The sequence below is a fragment of the Diachasmimorpha longicaudata genome, chromosome 2 (assembly GCF_034640455.1).
Source record: "Diachasmimorpha longicaudata isolate KC_UGA_2023 chromosome 2, iyDiaLong2, whole genome shotgun sequence".
NCBI classification, from domain to species: Eukaryota; Metazoa; Arthropoda; class Insecta; order Hymenoptera; family Braconidae; genus Diachasmimorpha; species Diachasmimorpha longicaudata.
Window position 1 is genome coordinate 8,881,382 of NC_087226.1, and position 22,207 is coordinate 8,903,588.

The window sequence follows — 22,207 nt, forward strand, 5'->3', positions numbered from 1 at the left end:
TTATTTAAATTGATAGAATTTTCCGGTGAAATACAAAATGTGTACGTGGGTTGGAATGCAAATGCAGAATTATATTAACCGCCGAATTATTACATTCAAGGGTTTATTCTCAACGGATAATTTCCTCCGCATGCACCCTTATCACACATACAAAAAATAGAACTGGAGCACTGCTGTACGTGCACACGAAAAAAAATTATTATTCCACCCCCATTTTAAAAACCCATAAATAACGATTATATGTTAATGTGAGCACCACTGGACATTCCTGTAATCTTTACCCAATGGGACGGCTTCATCACCCCGACAAGCCCACTCAGCGGTTGATAAACAAAGCCTATCAGCCCCATCGTTTCAATTGCTCCCGAATTCATCACAAAATATTTGATCGATCGCCTGAAAAATACTTTTAAATGATCGGAAAATGAGTCGAATCAATTTTCTCTCACCTAGGAAAAGCGGAATTATTCTGCGTTAAAGTGCGATATCAGTCGATTTATCAAATTCAGGGAATTACTGTCAACGACTAATTTCCTGGGTATGCACCCTTATCACGACTAGAAAAAAAATAAAACGGGCGCGCTCGTTGTACGTGGAAATAACAAAAAATGACGATTCTACCCTCCTCTCTGAAAAATCGCAAATAATGATTGTACGTGCTCAGTGCTAACACCACTGAGTGTCCATGTTATCATTAGCCAATAGGATGAATTCATCACCCCGACGAGCCCATTCAGCGGTTGATGCAAGAAGAAATTATCAGCCCCGGTAGTATATAACTGACAGCGACAGTGGGATTGACACTTCACTCGCCTTGAGTAGTCCAGATCATATGCCCCTGACCAATCGTGTCCTATCGCTCTTAATTTTTAAATTTCAATCATTTTTTCCTTTGTCCGATTTCGTAGAAAAATTGTACGTGATCGTACACATCAATATCCACGCGTCCGCCATAAAATTCGTTCCCCGAAATTGCGATTTTTATTACGGGAATATATAAGGGGGGATTTGAAGGCGAGGGCATTGCCGGCAGTCAAGGGGACCTGAAATTCTCTGCTATTTCCGTTTTGACGTTGAAATTGTCAAAGCTTTTCGGGAGTGCAAACAGTTCGGAACAACATGGCAATGCGCGTGCTTTTATTTATATTGGTGTTGAGTGGTGTGCACGGTGCCAGCATCGTCACGAAGTACGGAGAGACGAATATTCAAAGGGATCTTTGTGACAGGTGAGAAGACTTGATCTGTAACAAGTGAAAGTATTAATTCGAGTGTATTTTGTAATTAATTTGATCGTCGATGAAATAGGAAAAATTGGACATTGTAATGTCCATTGTAATTTTATTATTTGATTAACGCTTTTTCTGACGAGTGGAAAGTATTTGTTGACGGTATTTCCTCACGTAAATAGAGAATTATTATATGATGATGAGTTCATCCCTGGCGCTGCCTAAATATTTTTTGTTTTGATCGAGGAGAGGTTCATTAGAGTTGAAAAATATTTCTCTTGGCGAAACAATTCATCTTCCATTACACAAATAATTTTAATTATTTTAATTATCTATCCACTGAAAGGGACCGTTATAAAATAAAGGATTAAAAGATATTATTATAAAAGTAAAAGATCGTTAATAAATAAAATCAAATAACTAGTGAATAGTGCGAATTTTAATTCCCGCCCAATAAAAGTGAAAAATTCGATGATGGAACATATGTCAACGGATACATAAAATAGATTAATGAATTTGTTGTAAATGTCAAGGGATAATTCACCAGGGATTGTACATATTCACTTACAAACTCACTCATCACATCACATCCCAGAAAAATATAAAAATTCACTTGAATTCAGCGATTGTCACAATCAAAACCCGACGCGAATGCAGTTCCGGTTTCGCATTTCACGATAAGATATTCATGGAGAGCATAGAACTCATGATAACGGAGTATCCAGAAGCGCATTTGTTATGAAATTTCTGGTCATAGATTACAGTCTGGATGATCGAGTATCAGAGGCCCTCCAATTCCGCTGATCAAATCTCGTTAGAATTGACACAAAGCAAGTGGTAATTGAACTGCGACTGTGGAAAGTTTTCGAGCCCCTTATAATCAAAGTTTCCCACATCGCTTGATAAACTCGTGTTTAAATATCTTGAATTACACACAAACTTTATTCATTTCATACTCTGGCTAATAGAGATCTGATAACCTTGACTAGTGGGTTAAACTTTTCGCTTATCATAATTACGAGATTTTGTTAATGATAATTTTATTCACAGCAAGTTTAATATTAGCGATGTCATAATGCCGAGGATTTAATTTTCAACTTTCTTTTATCTCGGAAAGGCCAATGGTTTTATTCAAATGAACTTCAGCTGTCCAGTTTAGTTCTCTAATTTCCAACTTTTTAATGCCTCAATTAATGAGAATTAATACGGTCTGATTAAGCAGAAAATAATGTCATGAAATAATTTTCGATGGCTTACATTTCCGGAAGGAAGGGAAGGATTTGAGGAATCAATTTTTTTAATAAAAACACGATTCAGAAATTTTACTCAGCGATTCGAGTGTTATTGACCGTTGAAAACGATTCTATTTACCCTGCGCATCAGAGAAGGAAAATTTTCGACAAGACTTGAACTTTGACATTTTAATTCAAATCATCTTCTTCGTTGTGGCCTATTGAGGTAATCAGACAATATGGGTTCACAGTCCTTCGGCTATTATTAAGTTATTGGGGAACCATTAAAACTGATTGGGACAATTCCATACTCAGGGTTTGAAGGTTTTGTTCGAGTGCTACATCTGCACGCGAATTTTTTTTTATTATCAGTAGGTCACGCGGGTGTCGTACTGGCCATTATCGAATGCGATGTGAAACAACTTCCTCGGGGATAACCGAAGATACTCAAAATAGACGGAGAACCAAGTTGAGAAGTGTTAGACAACAAAATTGGAATTTGATGGGCATTTGATTGGGAATTTTACGACAGAAAGATTAAATTTGTGTTCAGAGGAATTTTTCTCAGGCAGTTTTGCATGTAGTTGCAAGTTTTATGGGTTTTCTATTTTTTGAGTAGAAACCAATCAAGCATGACGTACCTAAACGTTGAAGAACAAGTTAAGGAGTCATAGAGCATATTGGATTTTCATTACTTTGCCATCTCATATCGATGAAAACCTGCAAAACGACTGGTGAATTTTTAACCGTTGGCCCCGGAAAATTTGCTGAAGGTGACGTTAATTTATGTCAGGACTGCGAAATTTATTCTGTCTTCCATGAAAAATTATCAGAGTGGAAGTACCTTACTGCTCAATATTGCGTTAATTTTTTATCTAATGGAGAATGATTTATTATCGAAAGTGTTAGTAAAATTTCATTTGAATTCAACCCCATTATACGTATTTTATTTACCGCACTAATTGTAATATTAAATTACACTGGTTACGTAATTCTCGGTGATTTATACCAACACGGCTCTTCAATCACAAATTTGTAACAATGAGTTCAAGGCTAGTGAAGCAAAATAAAGAAGAATTTACCAGAATAGAACGCAGATAGAATGAGAATTTATATCATGAACGGAGCGCAGAATCTGAACATCACAATGTCAGTCTGGGATATGGAATAATAAAATCCCTCATAATCAACGAAACATAAAAATGAATATTTGTTTAGCTGATTCATTCATCACTTGGACATGCATTCGATCAAAATTTCTGTCGCAAGAAGAAAAAATGAATAAAAATATCTCCAGGAAATAGTTGTCATGTCCTAATGAAAGAAAAGTTTCTCTCATTTTTCTCCTTCTGTACAATTTCACGTAATTCGTATGCCACGTCAAAAAGAATGAAAACGGAAATGTTTATAGCAGTGAGATACACCATTCCAATTGGGAATTCTGATACACTTTTGTTTCCAAATTCTCCGAGATATCTTTATTTTATCAGGCCACGTCGATACGAGTGTCTCGTGGTGTCACATGTTCCATGAAAAATCGAACATTCTGGGGAGATGAGAAAAATATTTGCACAGATGTGTCGAATGCCCCAGGTGGTTGTCCTCGCCAAACCTTTTTCCATCGTCACGAAAAATCTCTGAATTGAATGGACAAATATTTCAGCCTAAAAAATGATTGATTCCATTCTCATTCTTATCGGTGTTAAATCGAAATCATTTCGAGGGTAAAAAAATTTTTATTTTCATGAAAGCGTGACAGATTGTCCGGAAAATTGACAGGATTTTGCGATTGCGATATTTAATGAGTTTCAACATTTTTTCGATCAAGTGATTGACACAATGAATTTGATCATTTGAAAAGAGCTGTCTTTTCTCAAAAATTTCAAACGGTGAAGATTTTTTGCTTTTTAGGATCACTAGTGAGTCCAGTCAATGTTTAATGACACCAATCGTACTCAACAGATTTATAGAAATCAATGTCCTGTTCTACGGCAAAAAAAATGTTTTCCTTTCTATTTTTTCTCTTCTCTTGAAATTAAAATTTTCCATATTCAATGAGATATTTCCCCACGCAAACGCGAATAAAATTGAATTTAAAGTAATGGCACTCGTGGGAAATTACCCCTCACGTCCATCAGGAGGATTTTTAATATCCTCCGGCATTAATTCCCGTCCTCTCCTCATCCAAAATGTAAATTCAGATGTTTTGATGAATTTCCAATTCCAAAAGCGATGTATACGTGACCGTTCTGGAAGAGCAGACGTATGTAAACACGTACAGAATCGACGTATTTCAGGAAATATCTCGAGTGCAGGTGTATGGAGTTACCGTGTCGCATCGGGGCATGAGTAATTCAGTGGCTCGCAAATGTTGATCCTCTGTGTCTCATTGATCCTCAGGGGAATCTCCACCCTCATGTGCCGCAACTGGATACGATTATTGTGCATTGGTGTTTGACAGTATCATTGCGATAGACTCTTTGGCAGTGGGATGCACTTTTCAGGCTCATCGGAGCTTAAGTGGAATGCATCGATGGGGGTAATTCCGCGGTAAAAAATTGCACTGCTGTGGGCGATTGCATTCGCACGTGTCCAATGACAGAATGATTCGCCACTCGGAAACTCTATTACTGATTGATTTCACAGTTAACACTTGCTTATCAGTCTCCGATTTTTTTTGCAATTTGAAGAAAGTTGAGAATATTATGTTCGTAGAAAAATATTAAAACTATTGATTTTATGGGTTCACTATTTTTGCATAAATTTAGTATTTTATCATGAATTTATGCCCATTTTTCCCTGATAATTTCTGACATATTTTGGGATAATTAATACTTATGAGAAAAATGTAGTTTATAAAATTGGGGCTTTTACCCTGAAACAAGCAATTTTTTATCTACACATTCCATCGCAAATAAAAAAAAAAATATGCCATCACCGATAAAGTTCACCCGTGTTATCGATCTTCCATCAGTTACATTTTGTCCCAGTCTCCCCAAGGTTAACTAATCAATATCGTGCAATCACATTGACACAATCACGCAAAACTGGTTCAATGTTGACCAATGAAATGAATCCCCAATTATTTTTTGGAATGCCACTAGAGTCTTTATGTTTCACGTTTCCAGTCAATTAAAATTGCGGGAGAAAAACCAACTGTTCTGTATTGAAAAAATTTGGTAAATTCAATGAATGTAGTTCAGATGTTTGCAGATAAATTTATAATTAGGAAATCGATTTGAGAAAAAATTGTGTAAATTAGCAATTTGTCGTTGCATCACAGTGCATCAAAAATTATCAATGAATGCATTCCGTCACCGATAAAGTTCACCAGTGACATCAATTCTCCATCAGTTACATTTTATCCCACTTTCCCAAGGTTAACTAATCAATATCATACAATGAGGTTGACACAATCATGAAGAACTGGTTCAATGTTGAACAATTAAATGACTCGTTGATTTACGGATAATCAGTTTACACAGTGAATGAACGAGACCTCATTAATCTCGACGATGTTTTCGCAACAAATAAAGGGGAGGGATTGGAATAAGAATGAATGGGGACACAATGGGAATTCAGGGATGTTTACTCCGATAATTTCTGGGGGATGGCGCCCGTTGATGCAATAAAAATAGGTCTAGTGTTAGATAATTTAGCGGATGTGGAATATTCCTGTATCAGTGCATCTTGTGTGGTTAAAATCCCGGTATTTTTTACCGAATGATTTCCTTCACCAAGATTTTACGATTTAAATTCATGTTCTTAAGAGTCCATCTCATCATTTGATGAAGTGAATGTGATCATTCAACACCTCTTCACTGAAGAAATCATTTTATTGGACCTTATGAATTGATTTCTTTAAAGAAAATAATTAAATCTTTTTATTTTAAGCTAATTAAGTTATCAAGTTAAATCTTATTGACCCAATTACTCGCGATTTTATTAAATCGTGCTATTTTTCATTTTGTGTTACTACAATCGATGCAAAACATAACGTGACTACAAATATCACAATTTCTCAAATTTGTCGCAGATGTGCGTGCTGATTATTCCCGTCCAGGAGTTAATTCTCTTCATTCATCATCTGAAAATTAATGCAATCATGATTGATGGTATAATGCTTGTATTTCGTTTTCAGCGAAATTTATTGCCAGGGAGAATTGCTGAAGACCGTACAATTGGCGGGGATATTCAACGACAGTAAAACATTCGTCGATCTTTATCAGATCCATGATCCTGCTGTGACCTTAGCAAAGTGAGTATAAAAGTAGAATAGTAGATAGCAATTATTGAAGTTCGCCTGTAATCAATCATTCTCACTAACATTATGACGGAGTCGATATGATGATTTATGGGTTCATTGAAAAATTCGAAAGAAAAAGTCAACGACGAATTTCAGATTATTTGGTATCACGATTTCATTTTTTTCCTTAGATCTCAATACCGATTTTTACAACTTGTCTCCCTTTTCCATTCATAATTGTATCATTCCATTCAATCGAGTCAAATATTTCCAGTCTAAATAATCTCATAAATGTATTCAAGATGATCCTATCCTCCAACTTTTTTCCCATCCAAATTTATTCAGAATATATTTTATTAAACACACCCCTGGCTGTCCCTGGCTACACAGGATTTATCTATGGATACAGCAATTTGATAAAAAAACTTTATTGAATACCTAGGAATTTACTTAAGAGATTGATTTTATTATCCGTCCATTTCAATTCAGCTTTCAACATCAAACAAACTTTCTGTATTATTTTTTCATGACTCAATCTAAAGGAGTAACGAATTTAGTATGTTCTTTCTCCAGAATTCTAATAAGAAAAATATCTCATCGAGAATACGCCTCAGTAAAATAACACATTGAAAATGAAAGCTCACATTTTGACAGAGTAATCGGACTATAATATTATTCAGTCTAATTACCACTGATTTTCTCTCAATATTGACAGTTATATTTTGATTCTTTTACGTTTCATTTATCCCCCATAATTGTACCATTTCATTAAACCCAATGGGATCTATTTCACCCCGGGTAACCCCATAGAAATATTATATACATTCAATGTGATATCATCCTCAGACTTCTCCGATTCAAATTTATTCAGACTACATTCTATTAGTCACGCCCATGGATGTCCTTGGTCACGATAGAACCTCATTCCTAAATCATACACAGGAGTTTCCATTTCCCCCGAGTAAACCCGAAATGAAAATAACCGTGGAATGGAATTTTCGCCTCGGTGGTCCCTGTCGATGTTAAAATCCCCCGAGTTTATCTCCCCTACCGCAAAAATTGCGTGATTAAAAATGTCATTCCTGTGGTGAGCCTAGTATTTTTCATCAGGCACTTGATGAATTGAATGAGCACTGACGTTAGTCATGTCATCTTGATAATGTTTCTTCTCCCAGTTTCGAAAAAATGATGCAGGCAACGGGAAGAAAGCCGAGCCGAGCTCAAGTGGCTCAATTTGTATCCAACAACTTTGACAACATCGATGAGGCATTACCCTGGAATCCACCCGACTGGCAGGCAAATCCACCGATACTAAGTCGAATCCAGGATTTGAAGTTTCGCAACTGGATATATCAGTTGAACGGCATCTGGAAGAATTTATCGAGACAAATGTCAAATAGGGTGCTTCAGTATCCGGAGAGACACAGCTTCATTCCGGTTGAGTATGGGTATATCGTTCCCGGTGGTCGATTTCAAGGTGAGTTGGGATTTCATCGTTCAATTTCAAAGGAAAAACCAATTTTCCTGTCAATCAGGTACCACCGCTGGGGATAACCGTCCATTGAAACCCTCTCCGTGAATTTCTAATTATTTGAAATAAGGGGTTCAAAATGTTCACAATATTCTTGTTGTTCCATTGAAAAATATTTGCAAATACTCTCATTTATAGAAACATTGAAATATCAAGTGGAATTGAAAAACAAATCGATACTCAAACTACATTTTCAGGTCACTAAATGTAAGGAACTCTTGGAGGCAATTAACAGTTAATTAAACTGATGAATTTCTGCTTAGTCCTTCCATGGAAATCAACAAAAATCACTGTGCAAATTGATCTTAAATATTCATGGGTCGATCAAACTCGCTTCGCGGAGAGAAAAATTCCCTAGAAACTATCCAATCCCCTAAAACTCGTATTTTGTGGTAGCTATTCACGGAAAATTACCGTACTGCTCACTAAAATCTGTTTTAACTGTCTTCATTTGTTTTAACAGTCGGGTCATTCTTCTCAAACGAGTAGATAACTTTTACTAAGCAGTCGACAAATTTTACCGACCGCCGCGGTAATTTTCCCCGAATAGCCAAGACAACACGATTACCAAACGACTTTACAAACATCCAGTCTTGGAAATTGCAAAACTTTCGAGTTTTGCAACATTTCTAGATATAAATTTATCTTTACAAATATATTTTGAACTCCCTAATACTCAGAAAAATTATAAAATTAAATATAATGAGTTTTTATTCATTACAAGACTGCGAGACTTCAGGTCTTTCTGTTCCTTAACCTTTTGGAGTTTAAAGGATCAAGAATCCAGATCAATTAAGAACAGCATATTTGATTTTAATTACCCATTCAATAAACGCAATCAACATCCTCCCCAGAGTTTTACTACTGGGACAGCTACTGGGCCGTGGAAGGACTCTTACTATGTGGAATGAAGGATACGGTGAAAGGAATGCTATTAAATTTCCTCTCCATCGTGCAAAGATTTGGATTCGTACCGAATGGAGGTCGTATTTACTATTTGATGAGGAGTCACCCACCGCTGTTAATTCCCATGGTAGGTACATCTGCAATTTAATCGAGCACTTGGCAAACAGGCTTACAACTGTGCCCCTGTTGTCGTCAAATAACAACACTAAGTTCAATGCGACCCGGGAAACTCAGTTGTCCTGGGCATAACGCAGAAACTCATTGTTGTTGGGAGTGTGCATATGAGCCCCCGCAGCCGTATTACACTTATGGGGAAGGAGTTGGTTATAGAGTGTATTTACGAGTCTCCGGGCAGCAGTCCGTTGACTCTGTCTCCCCTGGGGAGGGAGTAGGGGCCATCGCACTGCAACTTAATACCGTTGAAAACACCTAAAACTCGCATAATTCTCGATTTTTCTTTTTTTTTATCTGGACCCTTTTTTTCGTACTGTAATGGCGGTTTTTTTCCTCCATTGGGACATGAATATTCGCGAATTGGGGATATATTACACTCTTAAATCAACGAAACCGATTCATATTCAGGGGTTAAGTCTCAGTCTTCTCTTTTCGCAATACAATTATGGTAATACAAGTTGTGCGAGCACTTTTTTGCTCCTGAAAAAGCTCTGAACGTTTCCTTTTTGTTCAGAGGCAGTTAAGATTTTTAAGAATTTTAATTTAAGGTACTGCAAAGTCTCACTGTCATTCCGTTGCCCATCAAAATTTAATTTAAGATTGAATAATTTAGAATGTCGAGAGAAAACAGAGAAAATCTCGCTGATCCATGCAAATCAGCTCAAGTTCATAGACTACATTCGATAGATCCTTCTCAAGAACATTCTGAAGAGAATAATTTATTCGACGTCTAGCGAAAATGGGCTCATTTTAATAGGGTAAATGAATAAATGCATAGAATGTATTTGCATTTATAAATCATATTCCTCCCCCTTTTCCCTTAAGGTCATCCTACTGAATTCGCAAGGGAGTTGTCGTTAATCGCGTGACCGTACAATTTCCCCCTTAAGTCGGTGTCTTGGGGGGTTTGCGAAGGGGTTGCATGTAAATAAACACGAATCTGGTGTTGACGGTGTTGATCCCTAATTCGTAGGGGTGAACATTCGGTGGGAGAATGGCAGTATCGACCTGTGCGACATGTGCGGGATCTGCATGTTACTCTCTACGTGGTTTACACTACAAAATGTGAGCATCGTGTCAAGGATGTTTCCACACGGTGGATAGAATATACGGGGGGAGGGGGGGGGGAATGGGATGTACTGGTGTATTGAATTTACTCCCTTCCGTCAATCGAAATGAGGTGGAGTAAATTTGATATGATGTTGAGCTTCTCTGTTCGGGAAATATGACTCGAGTCGGGTTATGAAAGTTTATAGAATTATTCTCATCCAGTCTTTACTTCATTCTTGTCATTTAGGTTGAGAAGTATCTTGAGGCAACTGGTGATATCGACTTTCTTGCTGACAATTTGTTGACACTCGAAGAAGAGTTTAATTATTTCCACGAGCAGAAGACAGTGGATGTGGCGAGAAATGGGCGGACGTATAGGATGGCACGGTACATCGTCAGTAGTGAGGGTCCACGTCCGGAGAGCTATCGGTGAGTCAATTCCGTTCGTTTCGGGAATTGAGGGTTCCTGGGCAACCGGAGAATATTGTTTTTTTTTTATCCGTAATCCTCGTTTGGGGAAGTGTAACTAACCGAGAAAATAAGTGGGCAATTGTGCTGATTGAGTTTTTAACAATTAGCGTACTAAGGGAATTTTTATTTTGTTAAGAAACTCGAAATTTTAGCGAATTTCCATCGAACCCGAGTGAAAACATTGTGAACTAATCCTTTGATGGATCGTTCAAACCATTCTGAACATTTTTTAGTCATAACGATTAATTGATGAGATGGATCTTCACAAATGGTGATTCGTTGAGCTCAACGTGGCCTACGTTGAAAAAAACGATTGCATCCATTTCATTCGAAGTCGGTGAACATTCCCATATTACTCGGATTTTTTTTTCACTTTGCATTATTTTTCAATCGGTGAATTTATCGTACTGTCCTCATTGTGTTCTTTTGCCATTTTCAAATCCATTGACAGGAACTTGAACAAAACCCATTCAGAATAAAAAATACTGGATGTCGTCTCAATATTTACATGATGCAATAAAAATGATGGTTTTTATGTAACTTTCAATGGAGTGAAAGGATTTGCATTGAATTCGATTTTTTGAGGTACATAAGACTATCTGTCTGGTGCTCTGGGATAAAGGAGAGAGTTACAAATGAGAGTTTTCAATGAATATGTAAAGGAGCATTAGTGTGACCGACATCTGCTCCACTGGGCATTTCTGGATGAAAAATTAGTGAAAAAGGAGATTATTTTAATCCTTTACCGTGATTATTTTTTTATTCGTGAAAAATTTTCAACCGACTGATGCTCACATAATCCCCTCGTAGATTTTGCTCATCGTAGTTGTTTTTTGGATGAAATTTTTTTAATGCTAGAATCACCCTCAGTGAGCTGGAATTATCTGGGGATATAAGCAAATAACAAGTCAGACTCTGATCACATCGACTGGATCTTGTGATCTTCGAACGAATTTATGAAATTATTTCTGTTATCGTCTGACTATTTATCTATTTTTTCACTGCCTCCAGCTGAAGCTCCTCTGTTTAGAATAAATTCTCATGGCATTTTCACTGGAATATTAATTACAATTGATTGAATCGACCTCACGGACTAACATTTAGACTTATAAAATCTCTTTTCATCCCAGATAATAAAGATTATCTAAATTTGAACGTAAAAAATCGTGAAAGAGGGATGTGTTGAGAATCTTGATTTAAAATATTAGTTTATCTGGGTCATTCAACAAACACAATGTGGATTTTTTTACAGAGAGGATTACCACTTAGGAAACCTCTTCCCAGAAAATAAGAGAAAAGAATTCCTCGAGGATCTCAAAGCAGGCGCTGAAAGTGGCTGGGATTTCAGCTCCAGGTGGTTCGTAACTAGTGGAAACAAGACTGGAAATCTCAGTGACACATCCACGAGAAACGTTATACCAGTCGATCTCAACGCTCTTCTCGAGCGAAATGCACGTTTACTTGCACAATTCAATAAACTCCTGGGGAATGAAGTGGTATGAATCGTCAATGTTTTTTTCATGAGTTCCCAGGAGCCTATGCACTGGTGCCTCGTGCAGAAATTTCACACATTATTTTCTCTCACATTTCTTATCGCGTGTCCCGATCGAAGCCATCACGTAAACAACATAATAACCGGAGTGTACGAACACAGGAATTTGTTGAAAATACTTCGTCTCATTGAAGTTTTATGAAAAATTACACTTTCAATTTTTCCTCGCTGTTTTATTTATTCTCATTATAATATAAATGGAAACCTAACGGACGCGTATGAGTTCATTGCAAAAAATATTCAACAAAAGCAATGAGTCATTTTGACTCGAAAAATATTGAGAGATAATAAAGGGATAATAGCATAATTTTCAGTACAAAGTGTGGTCGAGCAGAATTTCAATAGAACATTCAGCACAAGCGTTAATGACAAAAAAAAAAACTTGTGTGTCACTTGACAAAAGAGTGCCCTATGAATTCTCGCCGCAGGGGTGATCACACGTGTGAAATAAAAATTAAAAAGAATAATTGTCCTGTGAGAGTGAGATATTTCAAGAAAAATGTTGGACTAATTCACCTTCGCTTGGGTGAGCAATGAACACTCCACTTCAGACACACCTTCACTCACATTCATCATCATGATTAGACTGTCTGGAAGGGGTTTGCAAATGTACTTGGAGAACAGGATATTTGTCATCTCTCATTCAAGAAAAGACATGATGAATCGCGAATAAGTATTCATAAAAAAAAAACCATCCCTTATTTCTAGTCAGCGCAGTTGAGGAAATTTCAGTGTAAACCCGGGGGCTATGGGCTAACGAACCCCTGCAGTATCACCCATTCCCGCCAATTGTATTTTCTTTCAACCTAACGCACACTGGCTTTATCTTTTTATGGATGAAGCTTTATACTCCTATTTTTTCTGTATCGCAGAAAGCCAAGAAGTGGCTGGATATTGCGCGGACTTATCAACTGGGAATTGACGAGGTGTTGTGGAACGAAGAGGCCGGTATATGGCTGGATTATGATCTTAAGAACAGACGACCGAGAAGGTTTTTCTATCCGAGCAATTTGACGCCACTTTATACAAAAAGTTTTGACAGTTCGAAGTCAGACATTTATGCGAAAAGAACTGTTGAATATCTGAAGGCTGAGGGAATCGGTGATTTCATGGGTAAGAGAATATTTATTATGAGATTTTTTATTGAACTTGGAATTTTGTGATGCAAATATGTGGCTCAGAAGTTAACTCCTAATAAATCGTGAAATATAATCATCGATTCTCCATTCCAAAGAATAAAATGGAGAAATCATTCCATCATATCTGCAATTCCATTCTCTCCTCCCACGTGATGATGTGAAAAATGCCTGTAATATTTTAACAAGTGATTTTTCAAATGGAAAAGTGAATAAGAATTGTGAAAATGTCTTGTTGAATCGTGTGAGCTGTAAATTCTCATGACACTTGACACTTTTTGATCGATACAGGTGGAACACCAAGTTCACTGAGTATTACGAATGAACAGTGGGACGCACCCAACGCCTGGGCCCCTCTCCAATCGTTTATCGTTCAAGGGCTCTACAATACGAATGCTGAACCAGCACTCGAAGCTGCTAAGGAGCTTGCGTCAAGGTGGCTCAGGGCAAATTACCTCGGCTTCGAGGAGTACGGGGTGATGTTTGAGAAGGTGAGTTCTTTATTAGTCCTCCATTAGTTAAGGCCGGGTTCTTTATTAGGTTTTTGTGCATGGGTTTGTCGAGAATTTAATGGACTTTTGGATGGAATATCTCCTCTGCGGAGGTAGTCTATTCAGTTGTCAGAAGTACGGTAGAATCCTTTTTTAGATGCTTTCGAGGAAGAAAGAGTTCCTCATCGTTTCTCTGGTTTTTAGCGGTAAATTCGTTGCTGATGAATCATTATCATTAGCGTTAGAAAAATGTAAAAAGGCCCAACCAAAAAAATTATACATTGGAAGGGCCTAAAATCCACCCCTTGGATTTTTTCCATTCACTGTGATAATATTTTTCTTTGAACTCCCCTGGTGTGGTCACCCTCCGCGATTCGATGACTTCGGTTACCTTCACAGGGCAACACCGCCTGTGTTGTTTTAACGAAAAATGTTCCCAAATGTATTTCGAGCACTTTCATGTGGAATGGGAAAGAATAATTTCCCTCTCGGAGTCTTTTTTTGCTGCGTCAAATAAAAAGTTTTCTATTCTGGTTTAAAAATTGTTCTCCAGGTCATAAAAAAAATTTATTCACATTTAAGAATTATGAAAAACCATTACCGTGACCAATGAACTCACTTTATTCATGCATTTTTTTTCTTTTACCATGAATTCATAATTTTAGTTCTGTGATAATTGACCTCTCAAATGGCAATTCATTTCACTTAAAGTCAACGGAGTCCAATTATTCAAATGACTTCATGTAAAAAGTAACCTGCGGGTTCAGGGCGTATTTAAGTAGCAATTTATGTTAATCTCTGCTGTCTGCAAATCTTATTTCCTCGAGCCGGATAATTCCGCGATTATTTATCTTCTGTGAAACCGTGTACTCCGGCCGTGTGTGTAGAAAATGGCCTGCGAAATTCAAGTTGAGCGAGACTTTCGCGGGTCTGATACGATATTGATGACAGGAAGAAGCTTCGATATCAAGATGAAGTTTTTTCCTAGATAAATTATGCATGAAGGGCAAGAAGTGTTGGTAGATATGCACAAGTGGAGGAGTTTGGGGGAAAAATCAATGTTTTATTTATATAACATTGAACTATTGTTTTTTGATAATTGGAGAATAATTGAATTGCGTGATCAGCAGTTTGTTTTAGTTTTATTTTCATTTTTTTTCTTTTATCGGTTTATTAGTGTCTGTGAAAATAATTAGAAAAAATCAATGGTTTAATTGAATATTTGGTTGATTAATGGATAAATTATCGTCAGTTGGCGCGTAAAACGGAGATATTAAGACATGAATTGCGGATATTGCGGCTCCAGTGCGTCCAAATCCTTCTTTCATCGTTTCGAAATGATTTACGAGGGGGAAAAGAAAACAATCATTTTTTCGCCGATAATTTTTTGGTACCTCGGGGAGAGGGGGGATGACATTTATTTCCCGAGAAGAAAGGGTCATGTGATCTGTTCTCAATGACCCTTGCAGCTGGAAAAAATGGGGCGAAAACGGGGGATTGGCGATCCCAATCAAACGGAAGTACGAGGGATGGATAATGGGAGGTGATTGATGTCCTGTTTTTCTCATCCTGTGTCGAAGCCTTTCACATCAATATTGTATGAGTAGGGCATCGGCAAAGGATGTTGTAAAATTTTATTTCCCTATCACAGATTTCGGAATTCTCGTTTTTGCCCTGTAAAAGTTGGGATATCATGGGAGATCAGCACTCGAGAGGTGTCGAGAGGGGATTCCTCGTAGATGATATCACATTGAGAGTTTGATTGCGTTCGGAATTCGTACACTGATTACCAAGACTCAAAAGCTCTGCTACTTATTTCCATTTTGGATGCGAGAAATTTCAATGAACGATCCAGTAGAGCCACCGTTTGTCGGTCGCTCAGCTATTCAATCAGCATAAAAATGGAATTTTAAATAGATCTCATTAGTGAGGGCTATAACTCTTTGAGTTATCGTTTCGATTGGATTCGGAATTTTTTTTAAGCAAAAAATTAATACTCCGGTAACAGTTAGAAGGATTTAATTAATTCAAAACACTCTCAGTCGTTGAAATTTTTCTCCATACTTCTATCCTTCGGTTACATTCCATCTAATTTTACTCTTTCTCTCTTCATTCATTTCGGCCTTTTTCAAGCCCTCGAGATCGTCCGTCTTCGCCCCTTACGTCACGCAATCTCAAAATTGTATTCTTGCTCTTCTTCCTTTCACACGCTCGGCATTCTATATCACAAAGAACTCCAATAGTCCCATCAATTTGCCAAACATCCTCACGGGACTCAACATCCTACTCCAATTTTTTTCATAATAATTGCTTGAGGGATACACTCACGAAGGGAAAAGTTGGGGGAAAGGCGGAAAAAAAATCAAGTTACTCAATGATTAGAACTTTTTTTACAACAGAGACGCATTTTTTTCCCTGACACTGTACAGTAAATTTTCACTTTCATCCGTTCCCATGTCGTTCGTATCGTTCCCCCTCTCCTTCCCCAAATACTGTACAGGTGTGGAAAATTCTACTGTCTGGGGAATCGTAATTTATCCATTCACAAATATCATTTTTTTCCCGAACTAATCGTAAGATATCGTCTACAAAAAGTATTTTTCATTGAAGAATATTTCGCCTCACAATTCCTTTCCATGAAATTAAATTTGTCAAGATGTTTTCAATAATTTTGTCTCATTTTTGCTGTGGTAATTTGAAAAAATTTCAAATCTTCTGACGGTGTTGTAGTGCACCAGAAATTGCTATTCCCGGATGCAATAGGATATGAAATCAGCAGATCCAATTGCACTCGCTTGGAAAACAAACGGAAAAACACGGCACGCGGTGTAGCATTGAAAAGCATAATGCCCAGTTCATATTTCCATATGAATACAAATAAACTCCCGCGCTTTGTTGTCATCAACTTTGTCGGGAGGAATTTGAATTTCCCTGGATCGATAAAAAATACCATTTGCTGAATTTTATGTCGTAAACTTTGAACTAAAGCATATGCAATATTTTCTGGAGTTATCTCCATAATAACGAGGGGAGAGAGAGAAATTGTTTTTCATTAACCGAAGCGACGGAGCATGAAATTACTCAGGATTTTTTTTCACAGGACAATCTGCTTAAAATGCACAACGCATTGATTGCTTCATCACTAAGACTTTCAGCGCAATTTCAGGGGAAAATAGAAAACTGTTGAGCCTGATAAACTCGACGGACAATTTCATCGTTCACATACTCCAGACAATTAAACTAGAATCAACACGAAACACAAGTATACATGGAGCTCAATATAGTTGTTGACGGTAGGAAAACAAAGTTTCATCGATGAATGATGCCTTAATTAATCTGGGGTGGCAAAACCTAGAGGTGTATCCAATTCCTTTGTGACCTTCTCAAAGACTTTCGATGTATTTCTGGCGTTTGGGGGTTTCAACTCCACTCGGTGTTATTTTACTCGGTTGACCCCTCATATCAATTAGGGGATATTGACAGTTCAAAGTGGATTGGCATGCTATAAACCGACTATTGAGGTAGTGATACATTTCAAAGCTTTACAAGTGTTGGCTTTAGGGATTGAGGCGATTAATGTTAAAGTTCGTGAGAGGGATTGTTGTTAAGAATTGAAATTTTATTTTGGGGATTTTCAGAAGAGCAACAAAGCAATTAGTAGTTTTAATGACGAGATTATCTTGAAATTTAATGGATTATGGTTTCATAGTTTTGAGAATTCCCATTCATCGGAAAATCCCTGGGTGAATTATCCTTTGACTCCATCAAACGTCTGAAGTTCTTAAAGTCAGGCATTGTATTCCAGTCGCTCGGGGGTTTTATTTCCTCTGAGCGCCATTTTACTCGGTTGACCTGTCATATCAATTAGGGAATATTGACGGTTGCTAGTGGGTTGGGGCGGGATAACCGCGTGATCGAACCACTGACAAATTTCAAAGCGGTGGAGGTACGATGGTTTGACGGAAAAACTGTCACTGTCAGTTTTGGAAACTGAGATATTTAGTACTAAAATTCATCAGAGGAAATTGTAAAAATACCGACGACAAACCGTTCAAAATCAAAATTTCAGGTAATGCTTACGATGTCATAGAAAATCTGAAAAAATATAGGTGAGGTCCACGTTATATAGACTGTATATTTTTATTGAAGATTAATCCAAAAAATCGTTGTGAGTGACAAGAAAATTGTCTACTGTAATAAGAAAAAAAAATTGCATCTGTAATTTTAATTGAATACATCGACAATTACTGCAAACACACAAGGTCCTTCATTCAAGGATATTTCCCTCTCTCTCTCTCTTGAATAGAGCCTCCCACTCCCAACCATGGCTTCCCAATAATGGACCCATCACCGCTGTTTATGCCTGAAAGCCACATTAGCGGTTGCCCCGACACAATGACGAGTACCTAAGCCACCACACACACTGGAATCCTAATAGCTCAGAAGTTTCCACTCGGGAATAGGAGATTGACCGATAGAGCTACTGAGGCGCAATACTCCCCCACATATTACCCCGAACAATAGACTCATACCCCCCAGAGGACGAGAGAAAAAGAGCATTCCTCACGGGAGAATGTAACACATATAAAGCACACCTGGCTATATTCTGAAATATTACACTCGTGATAACACTGAACACGATATCTATTGAGCAATATGATAATACCCGAGATATTATTCAGAATAATAACACAGGACTTGGTGCCAGGGCCACCAGCACTAACTTGAAATTCCAAATGAAGAAGATGGTCTGTGACGCGGGTGAGATCAAATATCGGTTGGAGTGCTCGAAACTTAAGGCTTACTGGGTCCTTGACGGAAAGTTTTGAGGAAAATCGCTGAGGTAGTCGTACCAACCATTAGATATCTCCATGACACTGAAATTTGCATTCAGAAAGTTCAGTTTAGACCGACAGAGGGAAATTTTTGATTTTTTTTGGTTATATGAAACACATAAACCCTATTTCTCTTCTTATTTTTATTCTCGTATCAATTACTTTTGCATAGATAAATAACTGTTTAGAGGCCTCAGGCGATGACCAGTTAGAAGCTCTCACAGGAACTTGCAACAAATTTCGTTGAGAATAAAAAATAAAATGAGATCTGATCCCTGAAAATCGCATCGTCGGCGCCGAAGATATTGACAGGCGATCACTCGCATTTTTTTTCACTGAGTTTTTTTATAAATTGTTTTTGCTTCTTTCAGTGGAACATGACCTTTTATTTTTTTTTGTTTCAGTATGACGCGGGGAATCCCGGGCATTATGGAGGTGGTGGTGAATACAAGGTTCAGCCGGGATTTGCCTTTACGAATGGAGTAGTTTTCGAATTTTTAGACATGTATCCTGATCTAACCGTCAGTGACACTAAATACGAAGGGCGTAGCATTTTCGAGAGATAAACAATCGTGAGTATTTTATACATTCAACGGCATGAGATACATCAGAAGCATGCGAGTGTCAGCACGCGAGCTCACGTGCATGTGAAACATGTCCTGGGAATAATTAGAGAGAAATAATTCTCTTCCCTGATATAATTTTTCTCGACTGTTTGAATTTACTTTCTTCACCACTCGGAAACGTTTCAACAGTATGTTGGGGCAAATTTCAAACATCTGATTCTGACTTCGGAGAATTCATTTCAAGTTGGAGGGGGAAATCGTTGAACTGCCGTAAATAGACGACTCCTCCATTTTTTTTTCTCATAGTTTCGAACTTTATAATGACGAGGATCTGGCATTGTTCGGGAATTCTTGTTTCTAGTTTTGATAAATAATTATGGGACGCTTGTTCACGTTATATTGATGCTCTCATTAAAATCAGGAGATGCCTATTATCACTCTTAAAGGTCAAACTATTTTTCTCATTATTACCAATTTCACGAATTCATTTTATTCGATTCACATTTCACCCTTTTCCACTCTTCATTCACTTTTGTTTCCTCAAATTTAAATTTTCGTCTAATTTCAGATGTTGATTGGTATAGCTAATTCGTAATAAGGGAGCGAGTTCTTTAAGTACTCAGATCGGGCGATTTATTAAATTCCACAAAAATCATTTATCCCAGGCGAACAATTAAAGAATGCGGACACGCTTCGTTCCATTCATTTATTTCTGAATTTATTCATTCGAAGGCTCCACAAAAATATTTGGAAATTATGAGAATACGTCAATAGTCATCAACCCCAAAGACATAAAATCTAATGTTGGAAATCGATCCATCCGTCGACCTTTTCGAATTTACAATCCGCCCTGCGATTGACTGGTCCAAATATAAATCCGGGGTATTGTGCTAAAATTGTCAGTACAATCGATGTATTGAAAATACCGTTGGAATAAATTTCTCCTGCAGTGAAATAGCTTCTCTATGATAATGGTCTTCAATGATATTCCTTTCACTGAATACCAAATGCTGATTCCAAGAAATATTCACAAAAAAAAGAGATAGACTCCAATAATTTCCATTTTCCTGGAAAAGCCCAACTAATTTCATAAAAATGGAAATTATTATTCCCCAGAGCTTGAAGACATCACGTTATAAGCTCTTTCAGCGGAACTTAGCCTTCACGCAAAAACTGTGTACTAAAATTCCGTGAAAACAATCAGGCAAATGAGCAAATGAATAATGACTTATTCTCCCCTAACAGCGCTGAATTAATCCATTCAATTGTTTTTTATTCGATTTCAGAAATGCCAGGAGTGTTCATCTACCTATTCCTCTTTCATTCGCTATCTAGTCTTTAGGATAGAATGTGCAATTTTCCAGGGATCCAGAAAATGGATTTGACTCACAGAAGCATGGGGACGGCTTTAACAGGGTTTAGAGCTGTTCCTCCCTTGAGAGAGGACAACTGATCGCTGGAATTGTTAAGCCTGGCTGGGTTATACTGAATGCTAAAGAAGAAAACGTTTGGCAAATTTTCGAGCAATCCATTTGGTTGATTATTTCCTATACTCTATGTTCGATCCATGTTATTTGTAGGGAAATTTTATGGTAATTTTGTAATGGAATGTTTCACTTTATCTCGAGTTGAATGTTTTCCAAAGTTTCATGAAGTCGTGATATTTTAGGGAAATTTCAATGGACAGATTTTACATTTCATAGGACAATTGAACAAATTCATTGGGAAATATGAGAATAAATTGAGAGGCTATTATTGCTATTTTCCCATTTGAAATTTTATTCATGCAGTTTATTTTCATTGCTGGTTTCAATATTAAACAGAATATATTAGAATTATTGTTGGAATAATTCTGTTGTAAAAATTTGACGAACGATTTAAAATTAAATCTGGATAAAATGGCGAGAAATTATAATGGGACTGTCGATTAAATTTTAGGAAGTTTTTGACAGTTTATAGCACCATTTAAATAAGTTAGAGTTATCAGCATTGATTATTAATATATTTTATGTTATCAGTATTTCCAATATCTCCCTGATTCGTTGATCGATGAAAAAAATTATCATGTACACAGTCTGATCGAAAATTGTAATAAATTATTGAATAAAAATAAAGGAAAGTTTTAAATTTTCCTCAACATGAACGAAATTTAATTTGTATTTAACGTCGTCAAGTCAAGCGGATAACAACGCACCTTCCTGTGATGAAGTTTTCCCCGAATGGGAAATATACTGTACCGTGAAAAAGCAATAAAATCCATCTGCCAATGATAGTGCCTCGAGGGTCTGTAATCAATCTACGGTTGATTTTTGGTGAAATTCGAATAACATGGTCGAACAACTTTTATCGCAAATATCAGAGCACTCGAGAACCAGTGACCGGAGTCCAGAGCTTCCCAGGGAGTATCTCCAAAATTACAATTCTTACTTGCCAATGTAATTTTGCAAAACCAAAATCATTTCCTCCATCAAAGTAAAAATATTCTGAATATCACGTATCTCTCTTTTAAATGAAAATAAAAATATTCCCGAAAAGTCATGCACACATGTCAATGAACTGACAGTTATTCCCAACTTCGCATGAATGCTAAAATGTTTATGACACCTTTCGACTGAAACCAATCCAGTGAATTTATCAGTGATTTAATAACTCGTTAATCGAGCGAATCGGGTATATTCCATAACGTCAAACTTTCCACATACACAGCAATGTAAGTGATGAGTACCATCAATTTGTCAATTAATTCAAATAGAATGAAACCAGTAGTGGATCCGATATCGCGGTATGACAA

The 22,207-nt window shown here is 37.1% G+C and overlaps 1 protein-coding gene across 1 annotated transcript; it reads left to right on the forward strand.

The window, feature by feature from the left end:
• Positions 1–784: 784 nt before the first annotated feature.
• Positions 785–21,564, forward strand: LOC135159731 (trehalase-like). The gene is made up of 10 exons (XM_064115734.1): positions 785–1,226; positions 6,600–6,716; positions 7,880–8,181; positions 9,090–9,268; positions 10,613–10,794; positions 12,089–12,332; positions 13,261–13,501; positions 13,816–14,015; positions 19,255–19,422; positions 20,703–21,564. Exons 1-9 carry the CDS (start codon positions 1,120–1,122, stop codon positions 19,414–19,416), a joined length of 1,734 nt encoding a protein of 577 aa, XP_063971804.1. The 5' UTR covers positions 785–1,119; the 3' UTR covers positions 19,417–19,422; positions 20,703–21,564.
• Positions 21,565–22,207: the final 643 nt, after the last annotated feature.